This window comes from Vulpes vulpes, chromosome 6 (assembly GCF_048418805.1).
Source record: "Vulpes vulpes isolate BD-2025 chromosome 6, VulVul3, whole genome shotgun sequence".
Lineage (NCBI taxonomy): Eukaryota > Metazoa > Chordata > Mammalia > Carnivora > Canidae > Vulpes > Vulpes vulpes.
This window is the reverse complement of record NC_132785.1, coordinates 45,095,697-45,121,826: the sequence shown is the minus strand read 5'-3', so window position 1 is coordinate 45,121,826 and position 26,130 is coordinate 45,095,697. Positions and strand designations below refer to the sequence as shown.

Sequence of the window (26,130 nt, the reverse complement as noted above, 5' to 3'; positions counted from 1 at the left end):
TAGCACAGAGTAGGAGTTTAATAAATATCTGTTAAATGAATCTTTAGCATGTTATACAACATTTAGCATTCCTGATAGCATGGAAACTTTCAGAAATATAAAAATCAATGCAATTGCTAAATTTGGAAATGGTTAGTCTTTTCACATATTATCTTATTTTTCTCACCTCATTGCTGAAGTACTGACATCAGTTCTCAAACCACTAAATTTTATCTTAAAGAAGAAACCAATACAAAAGGAGAGAGATACAGTATCTTCTGTACACATTTGGAAAGCTCTTAAATGTTCCAAAGTTCTAAAAGTTCATGATTTCAAAAGCCAAGTATATTTAGATGAGTGGTGCTGATTTAATCTATGGTTCTTTTTCTTTCTTTTAATATTGCGGTTTCTAAAAAGGTCTCAAGCAAAAAGAAATTCGAAACCTCTGTAATTTAGACTATGACAAAAATTAAGACAATGCAGCAGGGGCACTGGTAGATTTTTAAAAACTATTTTAATACAAGATTAATAGCAATTTTCTATCCAAATCAGAAATGAAAAATCTTAACCCAAGTAATATTCATTTGACAGTCACATAAAATTTCAGGTTTGATTGGTGCACACATTTGTCCTGCATATATATTATGCATATGCACACAGAGACCTCACTGTTCTCCATCTTCAAGGTGTCTTCTCAATGGAAGTACCTCATTACAAGGCAATGTCAAAGATTCCAGTAACTACTCAACTTTGAATGAGGTTCAAATAGCCCCAGGCTAGCATGAGTCCCACGCCATAGCAAACCGTGATGTAGCAAGGCTCCAGAATGCATACAAATCAATACTCTATTTGTATAACTTGGCCTGAAACTAAACACTGGCTAATGTCTCCACCAAGGAGAAACACTTTGCAAATGTAGAAGTTACGGGCTCCTTTACTCTTCTCTTGGCAAAGCCGAACTGCTCTCCCCCATCCTCTTGTAGGTTAGAAGTCAGGTCTATTAGTGACAGTAAGTAAATAAAAGGGAGTTCGTATTCCTGCAAGTTTTGGATCAGTCAAAACTTACATTTGCTAACACTTCCACCTTTAATCAAACCACCTGATAATTAGCCTTGCAAAGAGAAGCAATAAAAGAATCACAACTCAGGAATTTGCTCAGTTTTTATTCCTCCTTGGGGACTTTAGTTGGTGTTCAGCGTGTAGCCAAAACATGTATGTAATGGCTAAAGCGTTAAAGTAGGCTAACGTCTGCAGCAGGGAATATAAATTAAATATCAGGGTTCTGTGTCCAATAATATTTTCAACATGTTTGAGTTATAGGACGTTACTTGTATAATTACTACTTCATAGTGTTTTTCAGTGTCCACAAAGTAGTATTTTCAATCCCTTACAATGAAAGCCGGTAGTACCAGTTACTTCGCTGGGTAAGTCAGCGTAAGGGAGTCCGATTGCCAGTGCTAAAGGTGTTCTCAGGTGGCTGTCATCAAGGTAGCAACTTGATCTTCATTCAAGTGACAGAAGGCTGTCACGGCTACCCTTCAGTACAGAACCATCAGCAGAGCGCCAATTTATGATTCGGCAATTCGTTCTTCTCTGCTAAAGACTTTAGCCTCTGTTTAGCTTTTGTTCTAACACATACAAAGTATAATATACACCAATTACAGACGTGTATTTCTGTTAGAAAAATACATATTATAACTAAAGAACATGTAAAGAGAGGCACTTCAATAAGCTAAGTGTTTGCGGTCATGAGCATCACCCAGTAATTTCTAGTGTCAGACTTCAGTAAGCCCAATCCTCCCTACTCCTAACAGAGGTGGTGATGTGATTGCAGAATTTTGGGGACACCAGAACAAATGAGGGCAGAGCGAGAGAAATGCTGGGGCATCGTTTCATCCCCTAGCACTATGTCGAGACAAGAGAAATTAATGTGGCAGGGGGCAAAGGAGAGAGGGAGGAATGCTGAAATCCTTACTGAAATGGGATAATGAGATTAAACTCCCTTAGGACAGAAAAACAGGTCTCATGTTAAATTGGTCTGAAAATCATATGACAGAGTCGGATGATGATAAAAACTAGGAAGCACAATTTGAAGACTATTTTGACCACATCCATGCAGGGGACTAGTGTTGTGGCATCAGTAACCGACAGTCATCTCAGCTCTCTGCCTGGCTCGTGGGGGATCACTGTATCTCACCACTATGAATAATACCGATCATGAAGGTGTCAAAACAAATGAAGCAGGCGTTTCTATATTATCTGGGCATTTAGTGTGTACAGAACATGGGTTCACATTCATTAATATAATGTGTTTTCATACACATGCACAAAACCTTTTGGGGTGAGAGCACAGAGGAAACAAGGCATTTTGATCTATTTCATAGAAGACAATGCAGAAATATTGAAAAAAGGAAAGACTTAAGAGTTTAAAGCCATAAGAACAAGTTATTACTCCAATATTCTGGAAAATCAAGAGGGATTTAATTTGTATTGCACCTTAATTACCGGGGAAAGACAATACTGATTTCTGAGCATACAATGAAATGGGCAACATAAATGATTGGTCCTTCATAGACATGTTTTCTGTGTCATTGGTGATAGGAAGCCGAAGTTTGGCGGTGAAATGGATGGTTTTCTAGAAGTATGCAATGCTGAATTAGATTAGGTGTTAATTTCATAGAGATTTAAATGAAAAGATGCCACAAAGTCTCTCAGAATCCTACTTTTTATACTTCATTAGGCATAAAATAGCAATAGATGCTTCTAAATACTTTGCAGTTTTGCAAAAGTGCTCAAATATACTTAATACTATTGTGCCGCATGTGTTCTACTTAAAGGTGATGACTAAATCAATAACTAATTATAATTTTGATGAGAGTGAAGATCGAAAAATACCATTTACGTGCCATTTCTGCCAATGGGTTAAATAAAATGTGACTGGCATACTATGGTGTCTTGAAACACTACTTTTCCCAACCCCAGATCATCATAAAAACCAAGGAAACACATGGATAGCCAACAAGAATAAAGCCCCAGTTTGGTTTATTTTGCTTCTCTCTAACATGGGGAGCATAGGGCCTGGCTTTGGTACACTTGGAGGGTCAGTTAGGCTTGTGGCTTTAAAGTGGCCTCTTGAGTTAGGTCATATGTCCAAGTGCCAAGCAGGAATCCCAGGCTGAAGGCGTACATGAAAGCAATGGTTTTGCATGTATACCACATTCTTTATGTATACGGTTTCCAACACCAGGACAGTTCCTGCACACCCGTGGCTCTCCCCATGAGCCCGGTGCTGTCTGGAGCACCCAGGACAAAGCACGCTCATGCAAAAAGGGTGTGCCCTGGCAAACTTTTAATAAACGGACAGTTAGATACGTAAAAAGTTCTCTTTCTTGATTCTTGGTGCTCACAGATCGTTGAGGAATCCCTTCTCTGAGCAGCACAAAACAAGAAGAGCTGGTTGACAAAACATTTTCGTTACAAAGGTGTGTCAACCCTGAGCTTGGAATTAAGAAGTTAAAATCTGTGATTTATATATATAGAGATATAAAAATAGATGATCATACTAAGACTAAAAAAGTGAAAGAAATCTCCATGTCAATACTATATATATATATTTTTTTGTCTTGACTTTTTTTGTTGTGAGTTATTTTGTAAGAGAATGCCCTTGTGATGCAGAAACCAACTGACACAAAGCAAACCATTAAAAATGAAAACTCACTTATGGATCTAATTACTTAGAAGTTCATTAAAAGAACTCTTATTTTGGGAGGGTAATGAGCACAGAGGCAGAAACCTCAAAATAATGTCAAACCTGTGGCTAAAGCAAAACTATGGTGTCACTGAAGATTATTTTCAATTCAGACCCTTGAGGAGAATGAATTGATGAGAGCGTCCACTAGCAACTGGAGATGAAGAGAAAAATCCGTGCCAATTGCATCCAGTGGACAGACATTAAGAGAATTAAGGAAAATGGTGCCATCACTGAAACTGAAATTGGGCAAGGTGAGAGAGAGGTGCTGGGTGGTGGCAATTTCACTCTCCTAGTAAAGATGGAACTCTAAATTTAGTATAAGTACCCCCAAATCAGTTTGGTAGTGTGTGGATAGAGTGCAAGACGATACCACCAAGACAACACTGTATTTTCACCACATTAAAAAAAAATTTCGAACTTTCTCCCCCAAAGCATTTTGTAAAACCGATTTATCAGAGAAAAGCTTACATTGGGAGTCGGCTGGCAACGCTGAACTTCCAGCTCTAAAGCTCTTTTATTTTTTGCTCTTGTTTGCTCTTTTGTTGAAAATGCAGTTGTCTTGGGGTTTGGCCTGATTTTACAAGGAAAATTATTTTCTTCCTGCCTTTTTTTTTTTTTAAATGGGGGGAAAAAAAACTCACAACGTGAGATTCCTTTACTTCTGCAGCATAAAAGCAAATGAAGGTAAGAAAATCTCCTGGTAAGAAAGATTTGAGTAAGAATTCTCTAGAATAAACAAAGTCCCCATAGATAGCTGAAGGAAAAAGGAAGCAGTCCAGTCTGGCACCCGGTACTCTTTGGGCAAACAGAAAGGGAGACAGAGTGCAGTACTGCTCTCTTCTCATAGAAAACGGTTAAGTTTTTGTGGCATGGTCCATTGTCCAAGAGTGTAAGAAAAGAAGTGAATTGGCCATTCAAATAGCTAAAATGCAGTTTCATCGGACCAAAAACCCAGGATTATCTGCACAGTCTCTGCAGTGCCAGGACGATGCAGGCGAGGGATCCTGAGAGCAGGGAGTGGCCGAGCTGGGCTGCAGAAGAGTCCACTTCTCTCCGGTCGGGGTCCACTGCGGGAGCCTCTGTGGTGACAAACTCGAACTCCGTAGGACACACGTCATCCATGCACCCACTGCCACTCCCCGAGCCGCTGGATTCATCGCCTGCGGTGGGCAGATTGAAAAAGAGAGTTAGACCATCAACCAGATTTGGGTCTGGTGGTGGAAAAAGACATTACCCACCCACATGGGTTTGTGATGAGACAAATCAAAATAGATGTTTGAGACACAGTGTTAACTGACATCCAGTTACTCAGCTTAGGAAAGGTATGGATTCTAGACCAGAGGAGGCACCATACCCACCATGTTGGCATTGGAAAGGTTATTTCTTGGCTAATGTTTAAATTGCCTTAAGAACGTCCATCCTTCGCTCTTTTTGTACCTTAGGGCCATTTTTCTCACCATTCCCTTGTAAGGGATTTTGAAAAAAAAAATCAAACAAAGAATAGTGTTTTGTGATGTGTGGGTAGGGCGTGTGCGAAATCTAAATCTCAGTGTCCACGTATGAGGTTATATTGGAACACAGTCACCCCCTTCGCTGATGCATCATCTCATTCTGCCTTCATATATGGCTTTTAAAGCTGAACATATGTAATATCTTTCTTTACAGAAAAGGTGCACCATTCCCTGTATGAAACCAACACCATGGCTCCCATCTCGTATGTTGTGTTGGCATGGCATCCTCTCACTTGTCCGCCATACCTTCTGGGCCTGCTCTAGTCCCACCTGTCATCGCTTGCTTCCTTCCTGTTTCATCAACCCTGTGTCTCAGACCTGGGTCCCAGTTCAGTCTCCATCAATTTCCAGCTGTGTGAAAGTACTTGTCACCATTTGCAATTGCATTATTAACTTGCTTGCTTTCTTGTGGATGGCAGAGACTTTGTGTGGTGCATACCATTCACTTCTGTATCCCCATTGCCTTTAATGGTCCCTAGCATGCAGCAGGTGTGCAATAAATACTTGTTGAATAATTAAATGTGCCTTAGGAAGTTTCTTCAACTTCTGTCAGTTTCCTCATTTCAAGAGATACAAGAACATTTAAATGCAGAATATGTGTGAAGCCACCCTGGTGAAATGGGTGAAAGAGGCACCAAACCCAGTGCTTACAATGATGCCTGATGGAAAAAAACAAAACAAAACAAAACATGGTTCCTCCAGCAAAGAGGACCTAGAATTTAAGCTGCCGTTTTTTAAGTGAATGAGGGCAAGCCAGTTAACCTCACTGTGGCTCTGCTTCTTCAGCTGTAAAAATGAGAATATTCATATCTGTTTCACAGAATCGTTAGGGGGTACAAGTGAGATGATGTGCCTGGGAGGACTCAGGAAACTGTAAAGTCAGCAATGAAATTTACTATTTTCCCCACTTGCTCAAAGATTCATTCAATAGACCTAAATTCCTCCCTGTTGGCCTGAACCAAGGATGTGCTTGTTGAGCTGCGCCTGACATTACTGGCACCATCTTGGCCGCTAGATGCTACATAAGTGAAGCCAAAGTAATGCAGGGACTCTTCTCATGTCCCCTGAGTAAGCAAGGCACAACTCAGTACGATTCTTTTTTTTTTTAAGATTTTATTTATTTATTCATTAGACACACACACACACACACACACACACAAACACACACACACAGAGGCAGAGACACAGGCAGAGGGAGAAGCAGGCTCCATGCTTGCAGGCTCCAGGGAGCCTGATATAGGACTTGATCCCAGGACTCCAGGATCACACCCTGGGCTGAAGGTGGCGCTAAACCCCTGCGCCACCCAGGCCACCCCACCATCCCCCCCCCCCTTTTTTTAATAGGACATCTAAATACCAGGTAAGATCACTTGAATACACTATACCAGGTTCTTAACATTTTCTCGGATTTATCTTTAGTGGCCTTTACAAAGGGAGAAATGCCCATTAATTAAATTCAGAGATACCAGAACTGCAAAGGGAATTGTTCTTAACACTGGTATTATGAACAAGAAGTAATATAACCTTTACAAAGATATTATTAAAGTGATTTAGAATATTAAAACTGTGGTAAGCAAATAATGACAGGAGATTCCAGCTGAAAGAAATAATGGCCCCATCTCTTTCTGAAAAGGAGTCAGAAACACCGGAATTTAAGGGGTGATTTTTTTTTTTAAATGTCAAAAGCAGGAAGGGTGATGATGGTTGTAAGATGTGATAATGGTTTATATGACAGACACTATCCTAAAATAGAGGACCAAATATGGGGCTTGGGTTAGAGCTAAGTGATGCTCTTAACTGTTGTTAATTTTTATTTTCTTGTGAGGGGAAGTGGAGTACTATCTCTCCTCAAGGACATTCCCTAAGCCTTGCAGATTGACATGTATATAACCTCTTTAGGTCAGAGAGGAGAGAGAAACAAGGCCAACCTCAACTAATTCTTACATTATCTTGAATTATTTATTCCTATAGTCCTTCTCCAGATAATAAAGCATTTCATGAGATAGAGAGGACGATGATGCATTCAAAGGAGCGAAGCTAAGGAATGAGCAGGGGAGAAGCAGAAAGGCTGAAACCTTGGGGATGGTTCTCTTTTGAAAAGGAAAGAATAGATTTAGTGAAGAGGAAGAGAAATACTAAGAGGACACTTAGAAACTTTACTGCAATAAAGTCTACTGGGTTGGCAATTACCCTGCATTTAGAAAATTAATTTTTGAGTTGCTTAAAATGGGATAAAGCACTAAAAATTTTCTGCAGGGGACAACTCAGTCGGACAATGGCTAGGACTTGGATGACTTAATGTCTTCCATCTGTAACTTGTTTCTTTCTATCTCATTAATTCAAGCACACAAGCATCATCTTTTGCTTCAGTGACCAAATTACAGAATCGCTGGCGACTGCACAGCTTATGTTCAAGAAATCTTTTCCCAAGAACTCTGTGTAAGGATACATATCTTTAAAAAAAACCCTTAAAAACAATAAAACAACCCCCCCCATTTGTATAGTTAGGCATCTTGAAACCATTTACACAAACCCCAAATTTCATTTAATGCTCACTTACTAGTCTTTCCAGTCACTTCTGATATTTTGTGATGGCTAATAAACTAGTTACGTGTCATAAGGCACCAGCATTTCACTATTTCTGTCACTATTTCAGATATGAATGTCCATGGCTCATGCACATGAGTGACTGGATAGAGGGAGAGCGAACACAGTTGAATACACGGCACCTGAGATACTATCTTAGCTCCTTCACAGACCCGCAAACCAACCTCCCAAAGACCTGCCCTCAGAGGCCTGAATGCTTCCTATTCTATAGAAAAGAAATCCAAGACTCGAGAAACAATTTGCATACAACCCCAGCCAATAAGGGATAAAACAGGGATTCCAACCCACCCTCTTTCAGCAATCTTCAGAAATTCTTCTTTTGGTGGTTGGAAGAGGGGACAAGAGTTTTGGGCAGATGCCAATGATCATGGGGGAAGGAGAAGATGAACACATTACTTTGCTGCTTTATCATTAATGGATCAACTGGCAGATGAGACGCACTGTTAGCTTGGGTATTGCTGAATACAGTCCCTTGAAACTATTCCTCAAGACCAGTTATGCTTTTAGTAGAATCCTAAGCTTTGTGGGATCAGAACTCTCTGTCCCAAGGACTACAAGCTGCTCTGCAGATTGGGTAAACATGACGCAAGGTTAAAGATGCACATTGCCCTTGAAGAAAAAATATGGTATAACCTATTTTTCACTGTGGAGTTTACTGGTACTGGTAAAGACTTCCTTACTTGTGTCCTGGAAGTTGACATCATTGCCATTGTACGCGTTCTTTAGTTTGTTGGTCATTACACGTAAAGCCATGATCTGCTGCCTGATGAAAGTGTCAGGCCGTGTGATGTCCACGTCTACCTCAGGGTTGTTGATCTGGTTGGTCAGCCCATCATTCATGATTTCAGGCAAGTATCTGCAAAGGCCAAGGTGAAGAGAACAGATTAGCATACGGCAGGAAAGGCCTCGGTACCAGACTGTGCCATGCTGTCTCTGGGCAGTGGGCCAGAACGTCAGCAACAGATGAGCTAGATTCCTGCAAGAAAAGACCAAAAAGTGAAAACAAGGAATAACTTTTCTCATAGGGAGCTATGGCTAAAAACTGGTTTCAGGGTGATTTTTAAAATGGCACTGAATTCTTCGGGAGGCTTGCCTACAAATGAATGTTCAACTGGGGACTTACAGAAATTTTTTCTTAATTTTTAAAAAATATTTTATTTATTTATTCATGAGAGACACACAGAGAGAGGCAGAGACGTAGGCAGAGGGAGAAGCAGGCTCCCTGCGGGGAACCCAATGTAAGACTCAATCCCAGGAGCCCACGATCACAACCTGAACCAAAGGCAGATGCTCAACCACTGAGCCACCCACGTGTCCCTGTTTCTTAAAATTATGTTCCTCCTCTATCCTAAATGGAAGATACTAAAGTTCAGGGCTCGCTGGCTTCCTCAGCTCTCTGGTTAATTTTGCTAAGTACTGAATTTGTAAATTAATTATGCTCTTAGAGAATTCTCTGGTACGAGGATACTCTCTCTCAACCAAGGAGGCCTTACCTCAGACTTTAATCAGAAGAAACTTCTGGATATTAAAAAAAACACCTTTGGCAGGTCGAGGTATAACCAGTGAGCCCTGGAATGTTTGAAGTGTCCATAGGGTTTTTGTTTTGTAATAGAATCTTGGATCTAATATTTGATATTATGCAAAACAGAAGGCAAAATCCAATGGTTCTTTAATTCTTTTATTGGCAGATTTAGAATCACATTCCTTTTACTTGTACTAAAATTTAAAAATGTCAGTCCCTTGATGTCAACTGCCCAAGCTGCCTATGTGCTTTTTTATACCAATGGAGACAACAGACTTCAGACAAGTGCTTGGAGCCTCTCTGACTCCGCATGCTCATGACCTGCCCATTCGCAGCCTTCCTTCTCTTCTCCTCCCAGAGCTCTCTGCACCTACTTCTTCTGTCTCATTTCTTGTGGCCCTCCTGGAAGGCAGATAGTATAACAGCCTCAAACTGACTTCTCGGCCTGCCTCTTTCTTTCTAGTGCATTCTGCACACATAGTCTGAGTAATATTCACGAGCTCTTGCTTTCATCATATTACTCTTCTGATAAAACTTTTGGTGATAGTAGCTGATGTCTACTGGGCAATTATCAGCAGGCACTGTGCTAAGCACTTCACGTGTGTTTTAAAATGCAGCCCCCTAGCAAATCTAAGAGTTACATGCTATTTTATCTCCATTTTGCAGAAGAGAAAACTGTGGCTGAGTGAGGATGAGTAGCTGTGCGAAAGTTACGGAGTTAACGGGCGGTGAAACCATGATCTAAGCCGAGTAGGTCTAGTTTTAGAGTCCACGTGTCCAAATGGTGCACCATAGTGTCTGGTTGACCACAAATGACAGTTCATGTTTTATTGCTCAGCAATCAAAGCCCATTTCCACCCCATCTCTACTTTCTTATGCTGCAACAATCCCTTCAAGGGACCCTCCTTGCCTTACAGAATCCACAGCCTGTATACATTTTCTACTCTCCTGTCCTATAGGCTTTCCTTGCTCACAATGCGCTTTCCAATCTAAGTCTCAAATATCCTTAAAGACCCAGGTCAGCCTTCACTTTTCTCTTGAAGATATTTCCCAGCCTTTAGAGATCTACCCATCCTTTTGGAGGGCTGCCACATTCATCTGGGCATTTTGTGCACTGCACAAAGTCATTCACTGATGGAGGGAGCTGGGCTGAAATCCAGCTTGAATTCTGTGCCCACAAAGCGATGCACCTGCAGGGCACCATTCACCAAAGGGACCCGTTTTTTCTTTCTTTTTGGGAATTGTTTTCTTTTCGAAAATTTCAATTCATACCAACGCAGAGACAACCGGTGTAATGAAGTCTCATAGACCCATCTGGGTGCCTCTTTCTAATTCTTACAAAGGTGCTATATTTGTCTGTGTCCTGGTAAGAAACAGATGGAACACTCAAATAAGTAATAAAGAGAGTTTGAAGAAGAGACAACTTACAAAGGTGTGAACACAGGAACCAGAGCTGGGTGGCAAAGAACCCCAAGGCTGGCAATAGCAGGAAGGCTGGAGGGGAAGGAGGTGTTACCAGTGTGCACAAGAATTGAAATTGCAGAGAGCAATGAAATGACATGGCAACTGTCAAACCATGGCCCATCAGGGAGGGAGCTAAGGGAATGATACCCTGACCTCTTTAGTCCATCCTTCTTACTTTCACATGCTGCCTCCCATTAGCTGAAGCCAAATGGAGGCCTGTGGCCTGAGGACACGGGTGATGCAGTTTGTAGAGATCCTTGTTCAGGGCACAGACCCAGGTGGAGGGATGAGGAGTGGATCTCAAGGGGCATCAGGACACCTAGGGCAGGGACCTGATAGGCAGGGGGCAGCCCTGCCTAATTGCTATATCATGATTCTCCTACTGCTTCTACTATTGTGGTTTGCAAGCTGAGAAACTTTCCATTCCTCTATTTTGTCCTTCCTATTTACATATTCCTGTACAATATACTTATGCTTAAAATTCTTCCCCTTCTTGCGGGTCATTTTCCAAGTTCTGGAAACCTAAGGCTCTCTATCCAGCGGCCTTCAAAAGAAGAAATGGAAACACACAGAGAGATTTTTATATTTAAGTCATTTTTCAGTTATTGAAATCTTATGCATGATATATTTGCATACGAATTGGTTTATCCATTTTAAATCAGAGGTTCTCTGAATGAGCTCCATGTCTTCATCCATATCTTGAACCAAATCTACTTCACAATGTTCCCCACATAATGAATAATAAAACATACAGAGTGCATTGCAAATTCTTTTCCATAAAGCTTTACAGTATTTGGTGCCCTAAAAACAATGCCCTAATTGAAAATTTTAAAAGTCGTGTCACCATATCTCTTTATTTTTGCAGCAAAGCATAACTTCTGTGCTGTCTTTCAATGCAGCTGATAGATTAATAAATTCTTGTTGGATTCTGGGCTTGACTTCTAAAATATGACATTGGACTGACTATTATTGACATCAATTATATGTGCGGGGCTCCACGAGCTCCGCTTAATCACTAAAGCTCATTGGCATGAACAGCAGCAAGTGCAGGCTAGCCTGTGCTGACACAGGAGTAGAGAGTGGCTGAAAGGTGCCTGCAGCTTCCGGCGTTGCCCCTCGACATCTTGGACAATGATTCCTGCAGCCGTACCTGTGCTGGGTCAGAGGAGGGCTTTGTTTCTTTCAGATGCTGTGCGCACCGCACGGCTAGCTGAGACTCATTTATCAGAAGCTGACTGCGATAGCTTACATGGGAATGCTACCCCTGGGAGTCTGAGCATCCAGGAACAATAAGAGACTGCCAAATCAACCCAGCCTCTAACTGTGCCTACTGATGCTCAGCCACTTACAATAAAAACAAGTAACAATGCACCCGTGTCCTCAAGAACCTTTTCTCCTTTCGGTGTATTCAAAGGGTAACTTTAGAGACAATGTGGAAACTTAAACCAAAAGCACAGTTGAAAAAGAAGAAGGCCATTTTGTCACTCCAGAGGTACATCCTGAGGCCAAATCTATGAATATCCAAAGTGCAGCTTGAGGGATCTGTAGAAGCCCAGGACTCATGTTTGATCTCTGTATAATGCTCGCGTCCTGAAGAAATGGATGCCTCTTTGAGCCCATACTATTCTTTATTATATTTTGCACCAGCTTCTTGGCATGACAGCATTCTATTTTTTGCACCATTACAGTTTGGGGAGATGTGGAAAGGAAGTAGGATCTTGGTACAGATCGCCTAGGGTCAAGGCTGGATGCCCATTTACCCGGGGCAGGAAGAACCCAGAAATGAGGACAAATTGGAAGGTCGAACAGGGTGTCATGGTTTGTCAATGCTTCATGCTCAGTGTGGCAAGTGGGTGGCATCCATGAACAGCCAGGCACAGCTTCCCCAAACTGGTTACCTTCTATTTGGTAAGAGTAAGTCTAGGAGCTAGATCTTTAGCGGTTTTGCAGAATCCTTTTTCTTTGCATCTGTGAGGGTCTAAATGTTTGTGTTTCCTTCAAGTTACATGTTGAAAACCTAATGCCCAAGGGAAAGGTTTTAGGAGCCAAGGTCTCTGGGAGGGGATTAGGTCATGAAGACAGAGCTCATAAAAGTGGCCCCAGGAGAGCCAGGTCAGCCCTTATACCACATGAAGACACAATGAAAAATCTGCAACCCTGAAGAGGGCTCTCCCCAGGCCATGCTGGCACCCTGATGATCTGGGACTTCCAGCCTCCAGAAATGTTGTTTATAAGCTACCCAGATGTGGCACTTTGTTATAGCAGCTTGAATGGACTAAGCGAACATCTAATTTCATATTGTGGATATAGGCCTCCTTGGTTGCATCCACATGTTACAGCTGATCAGGGTGGAAGAGTCCCGTAGGAATTCTGTGCGGGGGCGGGGGGGACTTACACATTCAACCTTGTGAGTGGCTGCAGGCTCTGGTTGGGACTCTCTGTGGCAGAGTTGACACCCTCTGTCATCCTCTGTCACATGACACCACAGAGAGTTCCCCCTAGGCAGCCATAGTGCCCGTCATTGCCACCATTCAGTTGCTAGATAAATGTGCTTGCCAGGAGGACAGGCATGTTACCCTATCTGTATTCTGTATTTCTTATCACCTCATTAATGCCGATGGTTGCTCTGACAGAAGGAGCTGCACGGTGGGAGGAAGGGACACACAGTTCTCACGATTTAATGCAATTTGAAAGCCAGTAAAAGTCTGAGAAGTGAGACACCTGCAAGGAAGGTTAGCCCGGTGGTGCCCAGTGGGGCTGGCAGGAGTCCAAGTGGAAGCTGGGGCAGAAATGGGGAGGAATGGGGCCCTCTGGTGCTGGCCTGGGTTTGTTTTAAGGTGACATATGCTTCCTCCTACTGCTCCTGCCTCAAGGCACACTGAGCAGAGAATGGTAAAAGCAGATTCAGTCCTGCTTGTTGCCACAAATGAGCTGCATTCAATACATGTCTCTCCAGCAATTTCTAATTCTAAGCTACATATTCATTCATTCCGGTGAGTTTAAGAGTTTTACTAATCTAAGTAGTATAATACTAATATAAGTACCAGATTTCTTATTTGTGGTTCCAAAATTTAAAAATTTCCAAAGTTTTTTTCTTCCTTTCCTGCGATCTCTTACTAGCAAAACTTGATCTGATCTTAAATGAGGCTAATCAGAGTCCTCATTTATCCCACTTAGTGGGAATAGTAATACATCTTGCTGCAGAAATTTAATGTGGTTGATTGTGAGTTACAGCCTCAGACTCCACTGGGAGTATTATTACATAATATATAGTATTTGCACTGGGATGATCTTCTAAAAATAATAATAAAAAAAGTCTGAAATATGAAACACAGTACGGTCCCAAGGATCTCAAATAAGGGATTGTGAACCTGTGGTAGCCATAACTTCCTTCAGAGGCTTTCTTAAAATCTAAGTTTTAAACTTCAATCTAGTAGAGTGGCTATTATTTTAAAACAAAACAACAAGTGTTGGTAGGGATGTAGAGTGGAGTGTAAGTGCCTGGCATCAATCTTTTGATTGCCTGGGCATCCATTTCAGGGACAGCATCTTGAGTGAACACATCGGCAGCTGTATGACACAGCTGCTAGCAGAACACCCTGATAAAGAACTAGGCTGCTTTCTCCCAGGAAGATCCCCTTTCAGAAAGCCCTGGAAAACCTAGAGAACTGACCACTTGAGTGACCCACATCTCCCTTCTCATTCCCTAGTTCCTACTCTTAGGTTTTATATTAATAAATTAGCCAATTGACAGTGAACCTGAGAAACTCCAGGTACCCCACACTCGACCTGAATAAAGGCAAAGCTCTAGATTGTCCCTGCAACCCCTGACCTTGCTGTGTGGCCACTGAGCATGCCATGTGCTCTCCAAGTCCCTTGAATGATAATCTTATCCCTCAAAATTCCCCGATGGTTTCTTGCATCTTGTGACCATAATAAGAACCGCAAAAGCCAGCCTAGCCATCATCAACAGGCTTGGAAACATGGAGAAATTGGAACTCTTGTGCTTGCTAGAGGGAATGGAAAATTAGTTAATTTCAAAAAAAAAAAAAATTAAAGTTAGACTTAACCATATGATCTAGCAACTCCACTTCTGGAACTCTCAGTTCAAAAGAATTGAAAGCAAGAACTGGAACAAATATTTGTACACTTCTGTTCACAGCAGCATTATTTTCAACAGCCAAAATGTGGATGCGACCCATGTGTCCATTGATGAATACATGGGTACACAAAATGTGGCATGTACAGACAATATATTCAGCCTTAAAAAGGAAGAACATTCTGACACGTGCTATAACATGGATAAACCTTAAAGACAGCCCGAGTGAAATAATCCAGACACAAAAAGACAAATATTGTGCAATTCTACTCACATGTGGTAACTAGGGTAATCAAATTCATAGATACAGAAAATAGAATGGTGGTTGCCAGGAGCTGGGGAGAGGGGAGGGGTGGGGAGAGGAAAGAGTGGGGGAGGAGTCTTTAATGGATTCAGAGTTTCATTCAGTTTAGGAAGATGGAAGAGTTCTGTGGATGGATGGTGGTGATGATGTACAATAACTCAAATATACTTAATGCCACTGAACTGTCCATTTAAAGGTGGTAAAAATGTTACATTTTATGTTATGTATATTTTACCACAATTTAAAAAAAATTTTCAGTTTTAAGTGTAACTTCTTTAAAGTTCTTCATATAGATTACTTTTTCCCTTTCCATTTTTTTTTGACTGGAAAGTGGAATTAGTCAAAGCATATTGTAATTTTATGATTTAAGTGGATTTATATATTCTTGAAGACTGGTAAGCTAGAGTCTCCTGTGACATTAGGTACTTCAATGGGATGCGACCCTGAAATAGGGTCAAAGGTGAGAGACTGGCCCCAGACACCTGAGATTCTCTGAGACCCAGCAGTGCCCAGTATTCATGGGCAAGCCACTTATTACCCTATATGATTATATATATTTTTTATATTTACACAAATAATACTTACCTTGTTTCATAAGCTGCCATATGAGCTAAGGTATATGAAAATGCTTAAAAACTCTAATACACTATGCAACTCAATGCATTCTTATGAAAATGAAGTTCTTAACAAATGGCTCCTTAGATGCCAAACTTGTTTCTTAGGAGTGGCTGACCACAGCAGAACTTGGACTTGTAAAGCCTGACTCCTGTACAGAAGAATGATTTGTTGTGGCTTTCCTCCAGCTGGAGAGCACGTGGCATGCAACGGTTTCGGGACCCTTGGAGGAGACATAGCTCATTGGTTGCAGCAGTGAGCAAACGCTAAATTCTTTGACTTTGGCCTCTTTGCTCATCGGCAGGATCCCCTTTATCTGTCCTTTCTTCATAGAACTGGAGGCAGCAAACTCTGGCATGGACAGGACAAATGATCCATGTGCCAGTTCTCAGGGCTGCTCAGTTGTTGACAGCAATGCACTTCTTCCCTCCTATTTGTAGCTGCATTTTTCACCACTTGCTGGAGGTGTACGCAGCACCTCTCTCCCACAGGACAGCCAGCCTCCAAGGAGTCTTCCCTCCCAAGTGTGTGCAGAACAGAAGGATAAGCTCAACAACGCTGGGTTTGTCAGCTTCCCGTTCCTTCCCAGGTGGATTTCCCACCTTTCTGAACGTGGTTGCCTGGCTGGGTATACATCAGATACTTTACAGTTCCTTAAAATGCAGCTCGAGTCCTTTGGGACATATTCTGCAATCAGACTAAAACAATGTTGTCCTGCCAGATCTGCCAAGTCACTGTCTTTGACAGATTTCTCATCACCACGCATCATTTCAACCCTCTTCCATCTGCTCAAATGTACCCAGTCATGACTTGCTATTTCTTTGCTTAGTCAATCCACTCGGTGACTGGTGAGAGTGACTGATCTTCTTTCTAGATTTTTCTACTTTTCCTATTTCTTACAATTTACTGTATTTACCTCCCGGCCTGAGGAAAGATTTCCTTGGGGACACAGTTATTTCTGTGAGGATCAGGTGCCTTAAAAACCAGCAGAGACTCCCTGCAAATGCTTTGTTTCCAAACGGATCCAATTAATCCTCATCCTCAACCAGCGTCTTGTTCACCTCCTCCCAGAAGGCATTTTGAAGAAAGGACACAGTTGAGGGCTAGACACTGGCTTACAAGGAGTGGGAGCGGGAAGCTGCTTGCCAGTTTTATGAGGGGGGAGGAGGAAAGATCTGGAAATCACTGAAAAAAACCTGGCAGCTCTGGAGCAACATGTGTCCTGTCATGAAGTCCACGTGTTGTTGAGCGTGGCCTCTCCCAGGGCACTTTCATCGCCTTCCTCCTGCCTGTCCCATCATCTCCCATGCTGATCCTTCCTCTTTACCTCCTATGGCCTTAGAAAAAGAATCCAGGAAGAGAAAACAATCCTTGAAGATTGAGATGATGAAATTTGATGTAGTTATGGCCTCAAAAAGCAAGAACCTGCCTCTATAGGAGCCCAAAGGTAAGAGCCTATAGGAATACCATGAGGGGCTTTTTTTTTTTTTTTCTGTGGCTGCCACCTGACCAAGATCTCAAATGCAGATGCTAACCAAATACAAGTTGTATCTCCTTCTAAACCCATGCTTTCCTTCCTCCATCTTGTCATTCTTTTCCAGTTTCTTACCCACAGCTTTTCTTGGCCACCTGGCTGCTTTCACTGTCCTTCTCAGGGATGATAGATGACTGCACATGTCCTTCTAGGGTCTCTGGGTTCACCCTGGGAGCTTTAGCAGGCCTAGGCTTGTAACACACACCATGCTGCTTTAATTTTTTTCCCTTTGGCTTTCTAGATTATTATCGATTTCCCACCCTTACTTACTAGCTTCCTTTCGATTCCTATTTGAGTTGAGTCAGTGTTGCTGTGTCTTCTTTCATTTCTCTTTAAGAATTTGCTTACTTAAGTGAGAAATGCAAGAAGTTACCTTTGCAAACTTAACTTTCCTTTGGGTCACTGAGGGCGCCTCCTAGGCTGCTTTCCTTGAGTGGCAGATGCTGCTGAGAATTCTGAGAATTCTTTGTTAGTTTTTCTGATAGTGGAGGATGTGGATCTGAGTACTAACTGTGCACACAGAATGTTTGTATCCTCCCTCCAAGATCCATATGTTGAAGCCCTAACTCCCAATGTGATGATATTAGGAAGTGGGGCCTTTGGAAGGTGATTAGTTTTAGGTGAGGGTGTAGGTAGACACCACCCCCGTGATGAGATTATTGCCCGAAGAAGAAGAGATTAGAACCCTCTTTCTCTGTCCTCACATGGCAGAGAGAGAGAGACAGAGAGAGAGAGAGAGCGAGCAGTTGTCCACAAGCCAGGAAATGGGTTCTCACTGCAACCCCACCCTGTTGGCACCCTGATCTCTACTTAGAGCCTCTAGACTATGAGAAATTCATTTCTGTTTAATCTACCCAGACTATGGCGTTTTTGTCATTACAAACAATGAATCAAAGTATCCTTCCTTAGCCCATAGGGCATCTCATCAGCAACCAGAGGTTTGTGTGGACAATATCCCTCACTGTAAAGGCTGTGCAGAATCTCCAACTTAAAATTCTCTCTTGATGCACACACAAAGCCTAAGCAATTCCTTGTCGAGATGGCTTCAGATGGCTTCAGCCTGGCCCGTGCTTGGGTTGTCTTTAGTGGCTGCCGTTACCATTGTGCTATGTGACCTCCTCCTTCTTGTTGCCACTGTTGTTTTTCATAGAAGGAAAGCCCCATTAAAGGAAGCATTGGGGTATACATGGAGGCAAAAGGAAAACAACAAATCGTTACACGCTCCTCGAAGTACGTGCGTGAACAAAAAAAGGGAGTATCTTACATGTTAATAGGAGCTTAAAGTAGGGCTGCCAGATAAAACTACAGGATTGCCCGTTAAATCTGAATTTTAGATAAGCAATGAATCCTTTTTGAAGGATAAGTGTGTTCCATTCGGTGTCTGGTGTTATGCGCTAAATTTGGAAACTCTGTGTTGGCTCCTTACTGCTCCAAGTGTGGTCCCGGAATCCACAACTGCACATCCCGAGGCTTGTTAGAAATGCAGAATCTCAGGTCCCACCCCAGACTTACTTAGTCTGAATCTGCATTTTCCACAAGCTCCCCCAAGACTTTAGCCTGCACGTTAACATTTGAGAAGCACTGTTTTAGAATTTACAAACTGTTTTCAAAGACTTGATTGCACTGGTCTTTAAATTGTCCCCTACAGCTTGGCAAGGGCAAGGGATAGGGAAGCTGGGATGAGCTTCTCTTGACAACCAGACTTTTTAATGAAACGGAGACTTAAATGCTGACAAGCCATCAGCATACCTGCAATTTCCCCCCTTCGAGGGGCACAGTTTCCTCCTTGCACCTCCCTTCCTATTTCCAGACCCGCTTAGCTACTGAAGCAGAGTGAGATCCGCCAGTGATGGCTCACTGGCTGATGGTGGGAGCAGGAAGATGAAGGCAGGTTCTTATCCTAGAGGAGCCACTGCTCCCAGATCCTTGACTCTCTCAACACAGCAGATTCACCCAGTGGCCTCCATGGTGGCCACATCTCTGTGTATCCTGCTCTATTTAAAGTCACCATCAGTGTCAGCAGGTGCCATTCATTTAGTAATGGCTCTTTGGAAAATACCGTACCCTGGAAGAAATGGACGGACATATAGGTGGTAGGAGTTATTTTGACCTCAGATATGTTAACCTGTGAAACAGGTATGCTCCTGAACCAAAGAAGTATGGTAAAGAGCTGTGGGGTAGAATTCAGAAAATAGCAGGGAGAAATATGGGTGTTGGAAGATAAGCCAGATCAAATGTTTAGGTAGGAGGAGAGGGCACTGGGAGTGGGTGTGCATGGAAGAATGTGGCTGTAAGAGTCGGATGGATAAAACATAAACAGGAAGAAATGCCTGGGCTCTATCAGTAGCCTCATCAAGCAGGCTTAAGTTAGGAACTCCAGGCCATGACAAGCTCTCTCAGTGCTAATAGGCACCTCTGTTCCACAATCCATTAACACTCGATAGAATTTTTTTAAATCAAGGTTCTGGTTCTTTGATAAGAAAAACCTTTCTTTCTGTCTTTTCTTTCTTTTTCTTTTCTTTTCTTTTCTTTCTTTCTTTCTTTCTTTCTTTCTTTCTTTCTTTCTTTCTTTCTTTCTTTCTTTCTTTCTTTCTTTCTTCTCCTTCCTTCCTTCCTTCCTTCCTTCCTTCCTTCCTTCCTTTCTTCTTTCTTTCTTTCTTTCTTTCTTTCTCTCTCTCTCTCTCTCTCTCTCTCTCTTTCTTTTTACAAGCATCCCAAACTTTTAAGAAGGCCTATTATCTGAAAATCTATACTTCAAACGTAGGGAAAAATAGGTTATTACCTGCATTACAAGTGGATTTTTCAGCCTACAAAGTAGTTCAGTGGAATTTTAAAAAACCCTCTCATGTGTTCCTAGATCAATTAATACTTGGGTGAGAATGAGAAGAAAGCTTCAATTAAATTTAATTCAACAAGTCTTTATTGGTTATCTACTTCCTATGCTATTAAATATAAAGTTATTAAGATTTCATTGCAGTGGAAGAATTTTTTAAAAAGGAACTAAAAGAAACTATGAAATTTTAAGTTTTCAATGGGAATATAGTTTGAGTCACAAATATTTGACAGCTTCATTTTTAAAAATAGTATACTGGATTAGATTCTGGAATATCCTTGTAAATGATTTTATTGCATTAAATTTGATCATTTCACTCACCTGCATAAATTCCCCTAGTGGGTTCCTATCGACCTAGGGTAAAATTCAAATCTGGTCCCTAAGTGCTGATCCGGGTGGTTCTCCACCTATGCTGTCCTTTCCCAAGCCTACAGTGCAACAACATGGCCCTTGAAGTCCTCTCTCCAGCCATTGTGCTTTCTATTGGTTGAGAGACATCACTGCTATCATACAGTACTTAATTCATGGAGCCTTGTACAGTGCCTGGGCAGAGGGAGTGCTTAATAACATTGCAGATGGACAGAGGAACTGAATGAATGAATGTAGGTCTACTAAATCTTTTATAGAGCTAAGATCTATTTCATTTGTTCTCCTAACCTCAGGAGGAAAATATTTAGCAGCCATTTGTTTTAGAGGCAGGAGGATATTGACATGAAAAGAATACTGGGCTAGGATTTGGGAGATTTCTAGCTTTCACCCTTGCTAGACTAATTGTTCATCCACCTGGTTCCTGATCTGCACAGTGAGAAATTCGGCTAAACTTGGTCTCCCGTGGCTCTGACTTTAATGGTCACCAACTTCCCATTCTTTTTCTTGGTGGAGTGTATGTAGTCCCCTCCCCAACTCCTACCTGTGATAATTCTTTATCTTTCCTTTTGTGTATGCACTGATAGCCAGCAACCTGTGTAACCATGGGAATGTAGTTCAAAACACAGCCTTGATTTCAGCCAAGGCTGAAAGGTAAACACAGATGGGTAACAGAGCAGCTCAGAAAATCAACCACTTTATTCATTAGGCCATCTGGTCATCCTTTACAGTGTCTTTCTGTACAATGATTAGGAAAAGACACATTAGAAGTTATTAAATTTCACAGATGAATTTGCTGGCCAAAGGTCTCCTTCCTACAAGACCAGACACTGATAAATTACTGAGCATTTTTGAGGGGCATGTTGTTGATAGGACAAATATCTGTCTACACTCATGATCTAAGATTTGGACATTGATATTTTGGAGCATCTTGAAATGATTACAGCTCTTTCTATAGCTGTCTTGTTTTTGCCTTGCTAAGCTCTCCCCAGTATGGCTAATAAGATCATTACTGATAGATGCTAAAAAATTCAACTCAGCAGTGTGAGAAATAACACATAATGAGCACCTCACTTGCACCCCTGCTTACCTTCTGCAGTTTCTTCTGAACTTAATATCCATGTAACTTTCTGTTTCCTTTTGATCACAGTTGCTTCATCTGCTTGAAAACGCCCACCAAGGCCCAGAACAGATCCCTCCCCCATTAACTTCTCCACCTGCTGGCCAATCCCCAAAGATTCCTTGAGTCCAATTTACCAGCTGCTCTGCCCACCTGCACCCTCGCTGAGGCGTGCTCGGGCAGTCTCCTCTCCCGGTGTCCTGCCCTACTTGCCAACTCCCAGCCAGTTCTCCTGTCCAACTCCTCCACCCTATGAAAACTCAGGCCAACCCCATTTCCGGGCTGAATTAAGAAATTCAGAAATTCTATATCAAGTGCAGCAGGACTGGGCAGCAGAGCAGCAGGATGAAAACAGAGCCATCACTCATCAGGAGATCCCAGTGGGATTTTTCAAGGCAGGGAACCTACGAGAACACTTTCCCGGCTGCCCCTTGCTCATTTCTTTTTCCCTTACCCTTTCAATGAGCACATCAAAAATTGTTTTTCTCCAAGGGTGAAAAATATTACAGTTGAACTTTCACTTCCTGCTTAACTTGTGATGGAAAGAACAGTAAGCCATGCACATTTAACTCTGGATAAAAATAGCTTTGCTGTCTTAAAGTCATTAAGTGAACATAAAAGGCGCTTTGTGATCTCAGGATATCCGTAACCTGGCATCTGTCACCATTCCTCCGTCCTTATCCAGAAGCGAGCATTCAGAACAAGGATTCCACGCTTAATGGCACCTTGAGAGTAAGTGCTCCCAGGTGCCCATCAAACCTGTCACTCTCAACAGCTGTCGCTAAGTGACGACTTGTCCCTCCACCCTCTGCTGCTTTTTGCATAAACAGGCCTGTTAGGGTTGTGCCAGGAGAGCCTTCCAGGGCTGGATGCACAATGCCTCAACTACCAGAAGAGCGAGTCACCCTCACCTGGCTTTGCTGTGCCCATTCCAGCACTCTTCTTCATTGGACGTGCCTGCTGTCATACTCTCATCCTTGCAGATGGTGTAGGGTAACGTTGACCAGACCTTTTTAGAGAGCTTCAGTTTCTCTTTTATGTCTGTGACCTGATCAAGAAAGCAAGGAAAGAGAGTGAATATTCTCCCCAGGTGTCCCCCATTTCTACACAAGGACACAACACAGGTGAAAGTTAGAGGATCTGTGATAGGACGAGCACAAACTCAATCAGTTGGAAGAGAGAGAGAGAGAGAGACACCATGCTGCAGGATTTATTGCTCAGGCAAGCCTCCCTACCTCCTCCCTCAATCTTCCTCTAGCTTCTGGCAGAGAGTTCTCAGGTAATTGGCTTTTGTTTTCCATCATCTCTGTCCTCCCATGCTTTGAATTAAAAACTTACAAAGCATTTCAACTGGCTTCAAGTCCCTCTCTGGCTGGAAGAAATAGGTGTTCCCTATTGCAGATTCCCTAAATATATTCTTTAGAATTCATTTGCTTGGATGTCAGATAAATGCACTGAAACAGGGGACTGAGAGAGAAAATGCTTTCCCCAATGGTCTATTTGTTTCCATAAGAAATAAATATTGTCACTAATCCAACTGCTGGTAACCTCTGCTCTTAACCAATGCTCAGGCTCATACAGCACACACTTGGATAGTGAGAGGCAATCCAAACCCACGTAAAAATCTCTATAGCAAGAAGAGAAAAGTCATTCTGAATATAGGTAAGTGTAAAACCCATAGTCCTTTGGATGGCAGGGAAAAGCTTAGTAACCTCATCTTTAGTGTTTTCAGGCTCAGCACTGACTTTTCACCTGCAGAAAGAATGGAGACAAGGATTCAGTACCATTTTGGTTCCAAAATTAACATCTAGGTTCCTGCAGTCACAACTATGATTTTCTATTTTGTCTATGTGAACATTGGGAAAGTCTATGGATGGTTGAAATGCATCTGGTATAGGTTGGCAGAATTATGGCAGAGTTATGTTCCCCCATATTCATATGCTGAAATCCTAACACAGAGGCATGCATCAAGGTATGACAATGTGGAGAGAGGATAGAAGACATCTACCTACAAGCAAGGGGAGAGGCCTGGAAAAGAAGCCCTCCTTCACAGCCTCAGAAAAAACCAATCCTGCTGACATCTTGGTTTGGGACTTCTGGCCTCCAGAGCCACAAGACAATAAAGTTCTGTTCTTTAAGCCATCCTGTGTGTGGTATGTGGCTACGGCAGCTCTAGCATACCTACACAGCATTGTAGAAGGGACAGCCACTGAGACTTAATGGCATTATGTATTTGCGATCCATAGCCTTTGGAAATAAAGTATTCTCTGTTTACTGTGGAAGGAGTGTAGAGTTTTAGAAAACAATTCTGAAGATCTTTTTTGACGTTTAATAGTAAACAGAAAGGAATGTGGGATCTGTGTCCCAATCATGTTTCTCAATAGTTCCAGAATTATACAGTCTTTGGACCTTGCTTCCTGTGATTCTGATGACAAGAGGCTTTAGTACTGAGAAATATCTGCTCATTCACAAAGGGCTGAAGATGGCCAGAATACTGAATTTGAGACCCTGGTACACACCCTTAAACAGAGTGATGTTACTTTTGTTTTAGAACATGAAAATAATCCATGAGTAGTGATATTCCAAGAAGTAGCTTACACACAAGAAATGTTTAGGATGGCCTGAGACCTGCACTCTCTGATTTCCCCCATTGATTCTGACTTTGGTCCATGGGCTACCCTAACCCTGGCTCTCCTTCTAGCCAGTCTGACTGGGTAGAGTTTTGCAGTGAGAGCCAGTCCTTTTTTGCTATCACTTTAGGCACAGATGTGTGTGCGTGTCTTATTTGCTTTGTATTTTTTTACTTGAAAGACATGTGGCCATTTCTATCCAGCTGTAGATAGATTCACATTCTGTTTATCAATTACAAAAAGCCACAATCCCCAAAAGACAACTAATAAATGTTGAAAGAGTGACAGAAAAATCACCATTCTGCAACCATCATAGTAATAATTGATATCAGCAAGTCTTATCTATAGATGAGTCCCTCTCAAAAGATATTGGAGTCCTAACCACAGTACCAGTGAATGTGACTTTATTGGGAAATGGAGCTGTTGCAGAAAATCAAGTTAAAATGGAATCATCTGGGTCAGCTCTACTCCAATATGACTTTGTCCTTATAAAAAGGGGGAACTTAGGCACAGAGACAGATATACATAGGGAGAATGCCATGTGAAGATGAAGGCATGGATCAAGGTGATGAATCTACAATCCAAGGAACTTTAAAGACTGCCAGCAATCTGCCAGAAGTTAGCAAAGAGTCAGGAAACAGATTCACCCTCACAATCCCAGAAGGAACCAACCCTGCCAACACCTTGATCTTAGACTTCTAACCTCTTAACTGTGAGACAGTAAATCTGTTGTAAGCTGCCCACTTGGTCATACTTTGTTATAGCAGCCCTAACAAACTAGTACAAATGCAAAATACATTGGGTGGAAGTTTGATGGGGCCTAGGATGTTTACACAATCTCAAAGTGTTCCCCACAGATACTTATTATTGCAAAAGGAAAACTGGTCACTCTACAGTGAAGAAATTGGGCAGGCTCCCACCTTAACCAAGTGATCAAAGTAGTGGGACAAAGTGATTTGGGCTTCCTCCAGATGTGACATGACAAGAAGGACACATTACTTATGTAGTTAAAATTCATAATCCAGATCCAATCATGAGGACACATTAGATAAACACAATGTCCAGGCTAATGAACATTCTATGAGACAACTGGCTTGTACACTTCAAAAATGTCAGTCATAAAAGACAAGACACAGCTAAATACTTCTTTTAGATTAAGAAGAATAAGACACATGACATTCAAATGCAGTATATGATTTTGGATTGCACATTAGATTGGAGAAATAATTGCCAGAAAGGATATTATGGAGATAGTTGGCGAAACTTGAATATTGACTCTATATGAAATAATATTGTATTGGTGTTGAATTTTCTGAATACGAGCTCATATCATGCTCATAAAGGAGAATGTTCTTCGGAGATACATGCTGGACTATTCAGAGTTAAAGGGTTATGGTTCCCACAACTTACTCTAGAATGATTCAGCAATCATCATTATCACCATCACATAGATGTTTAGAGATAGAGCAAGATAGCAAATGTGACAAAATTATTTAAAGATTTATTTATTTATTTGAGATACAGAGAGAGAGAGAGAACACATGTGCACATGAGAAGGGGGAAGGGTAGAAGGCAAGAATCTTTCTGCTGAGTGAGGAGCCTGATGGAGGGCTCCATCCCACGATCCATGAGATCATGACCTGAGCTGAAACTATGATTTGGATGCTCAACTGACTGAGCCACCCAGATGCCCTGCAAATGTGGCAAATTTTTAACGGTGAATGAATCTAGATGGGAGTGTGCAATTTTTAAAAAAAAATGCAATTTTTCAGTACACTTGAGTTTTTTTCAAAAT

The 26,130-nt window shown here is 41.8% G+C and overlaps 1 protein-coding gene across 4 annotated transcripts in view; it reads right to left on the bottom strand.

Moving 5' to 3' along the window:
• Nucleotides 1-474: 474 nt before the first annotated feature.
• Nucleotides 475-26,130, bottom strand: part of GPC6 (glypican 6) — a 1,081,176-nt gene continuing 1,055,520 nt past the window's right edge. For 2 of the 4 annotated variants that reach the window (XR_012002024.1, XR_012002025.1), the window contains 4 exons: nucleotides 22,617-22,753; nucleotides 8,529-8,704; nucleotides 1,955-4,890; nucleotides 475-1,780 (listed from right to left, as the gene is read on the bottom strand). Coding sequence is in view for 2 of the 4 variants with exons in the window: in XM_072760856.1 (XP_072616957.1) it covers nucleotides 4,688-4,890; nucleotides 8,529-8,704; nucleotides 22,617-22,753 (516 nt within the window). In the remaining 2 variants the exon portion in view is untranslated. Of the gene's footprint in view, nucleotides 4,891-8,528; nucleotides 8,705-22,616; nucleotides 22,754-26,130 lie in introns of all 4 variants that reach the window. The other 2 variants (XM_072760856.1, XM_026003621.2) reach the window with 1 other exon arrangement.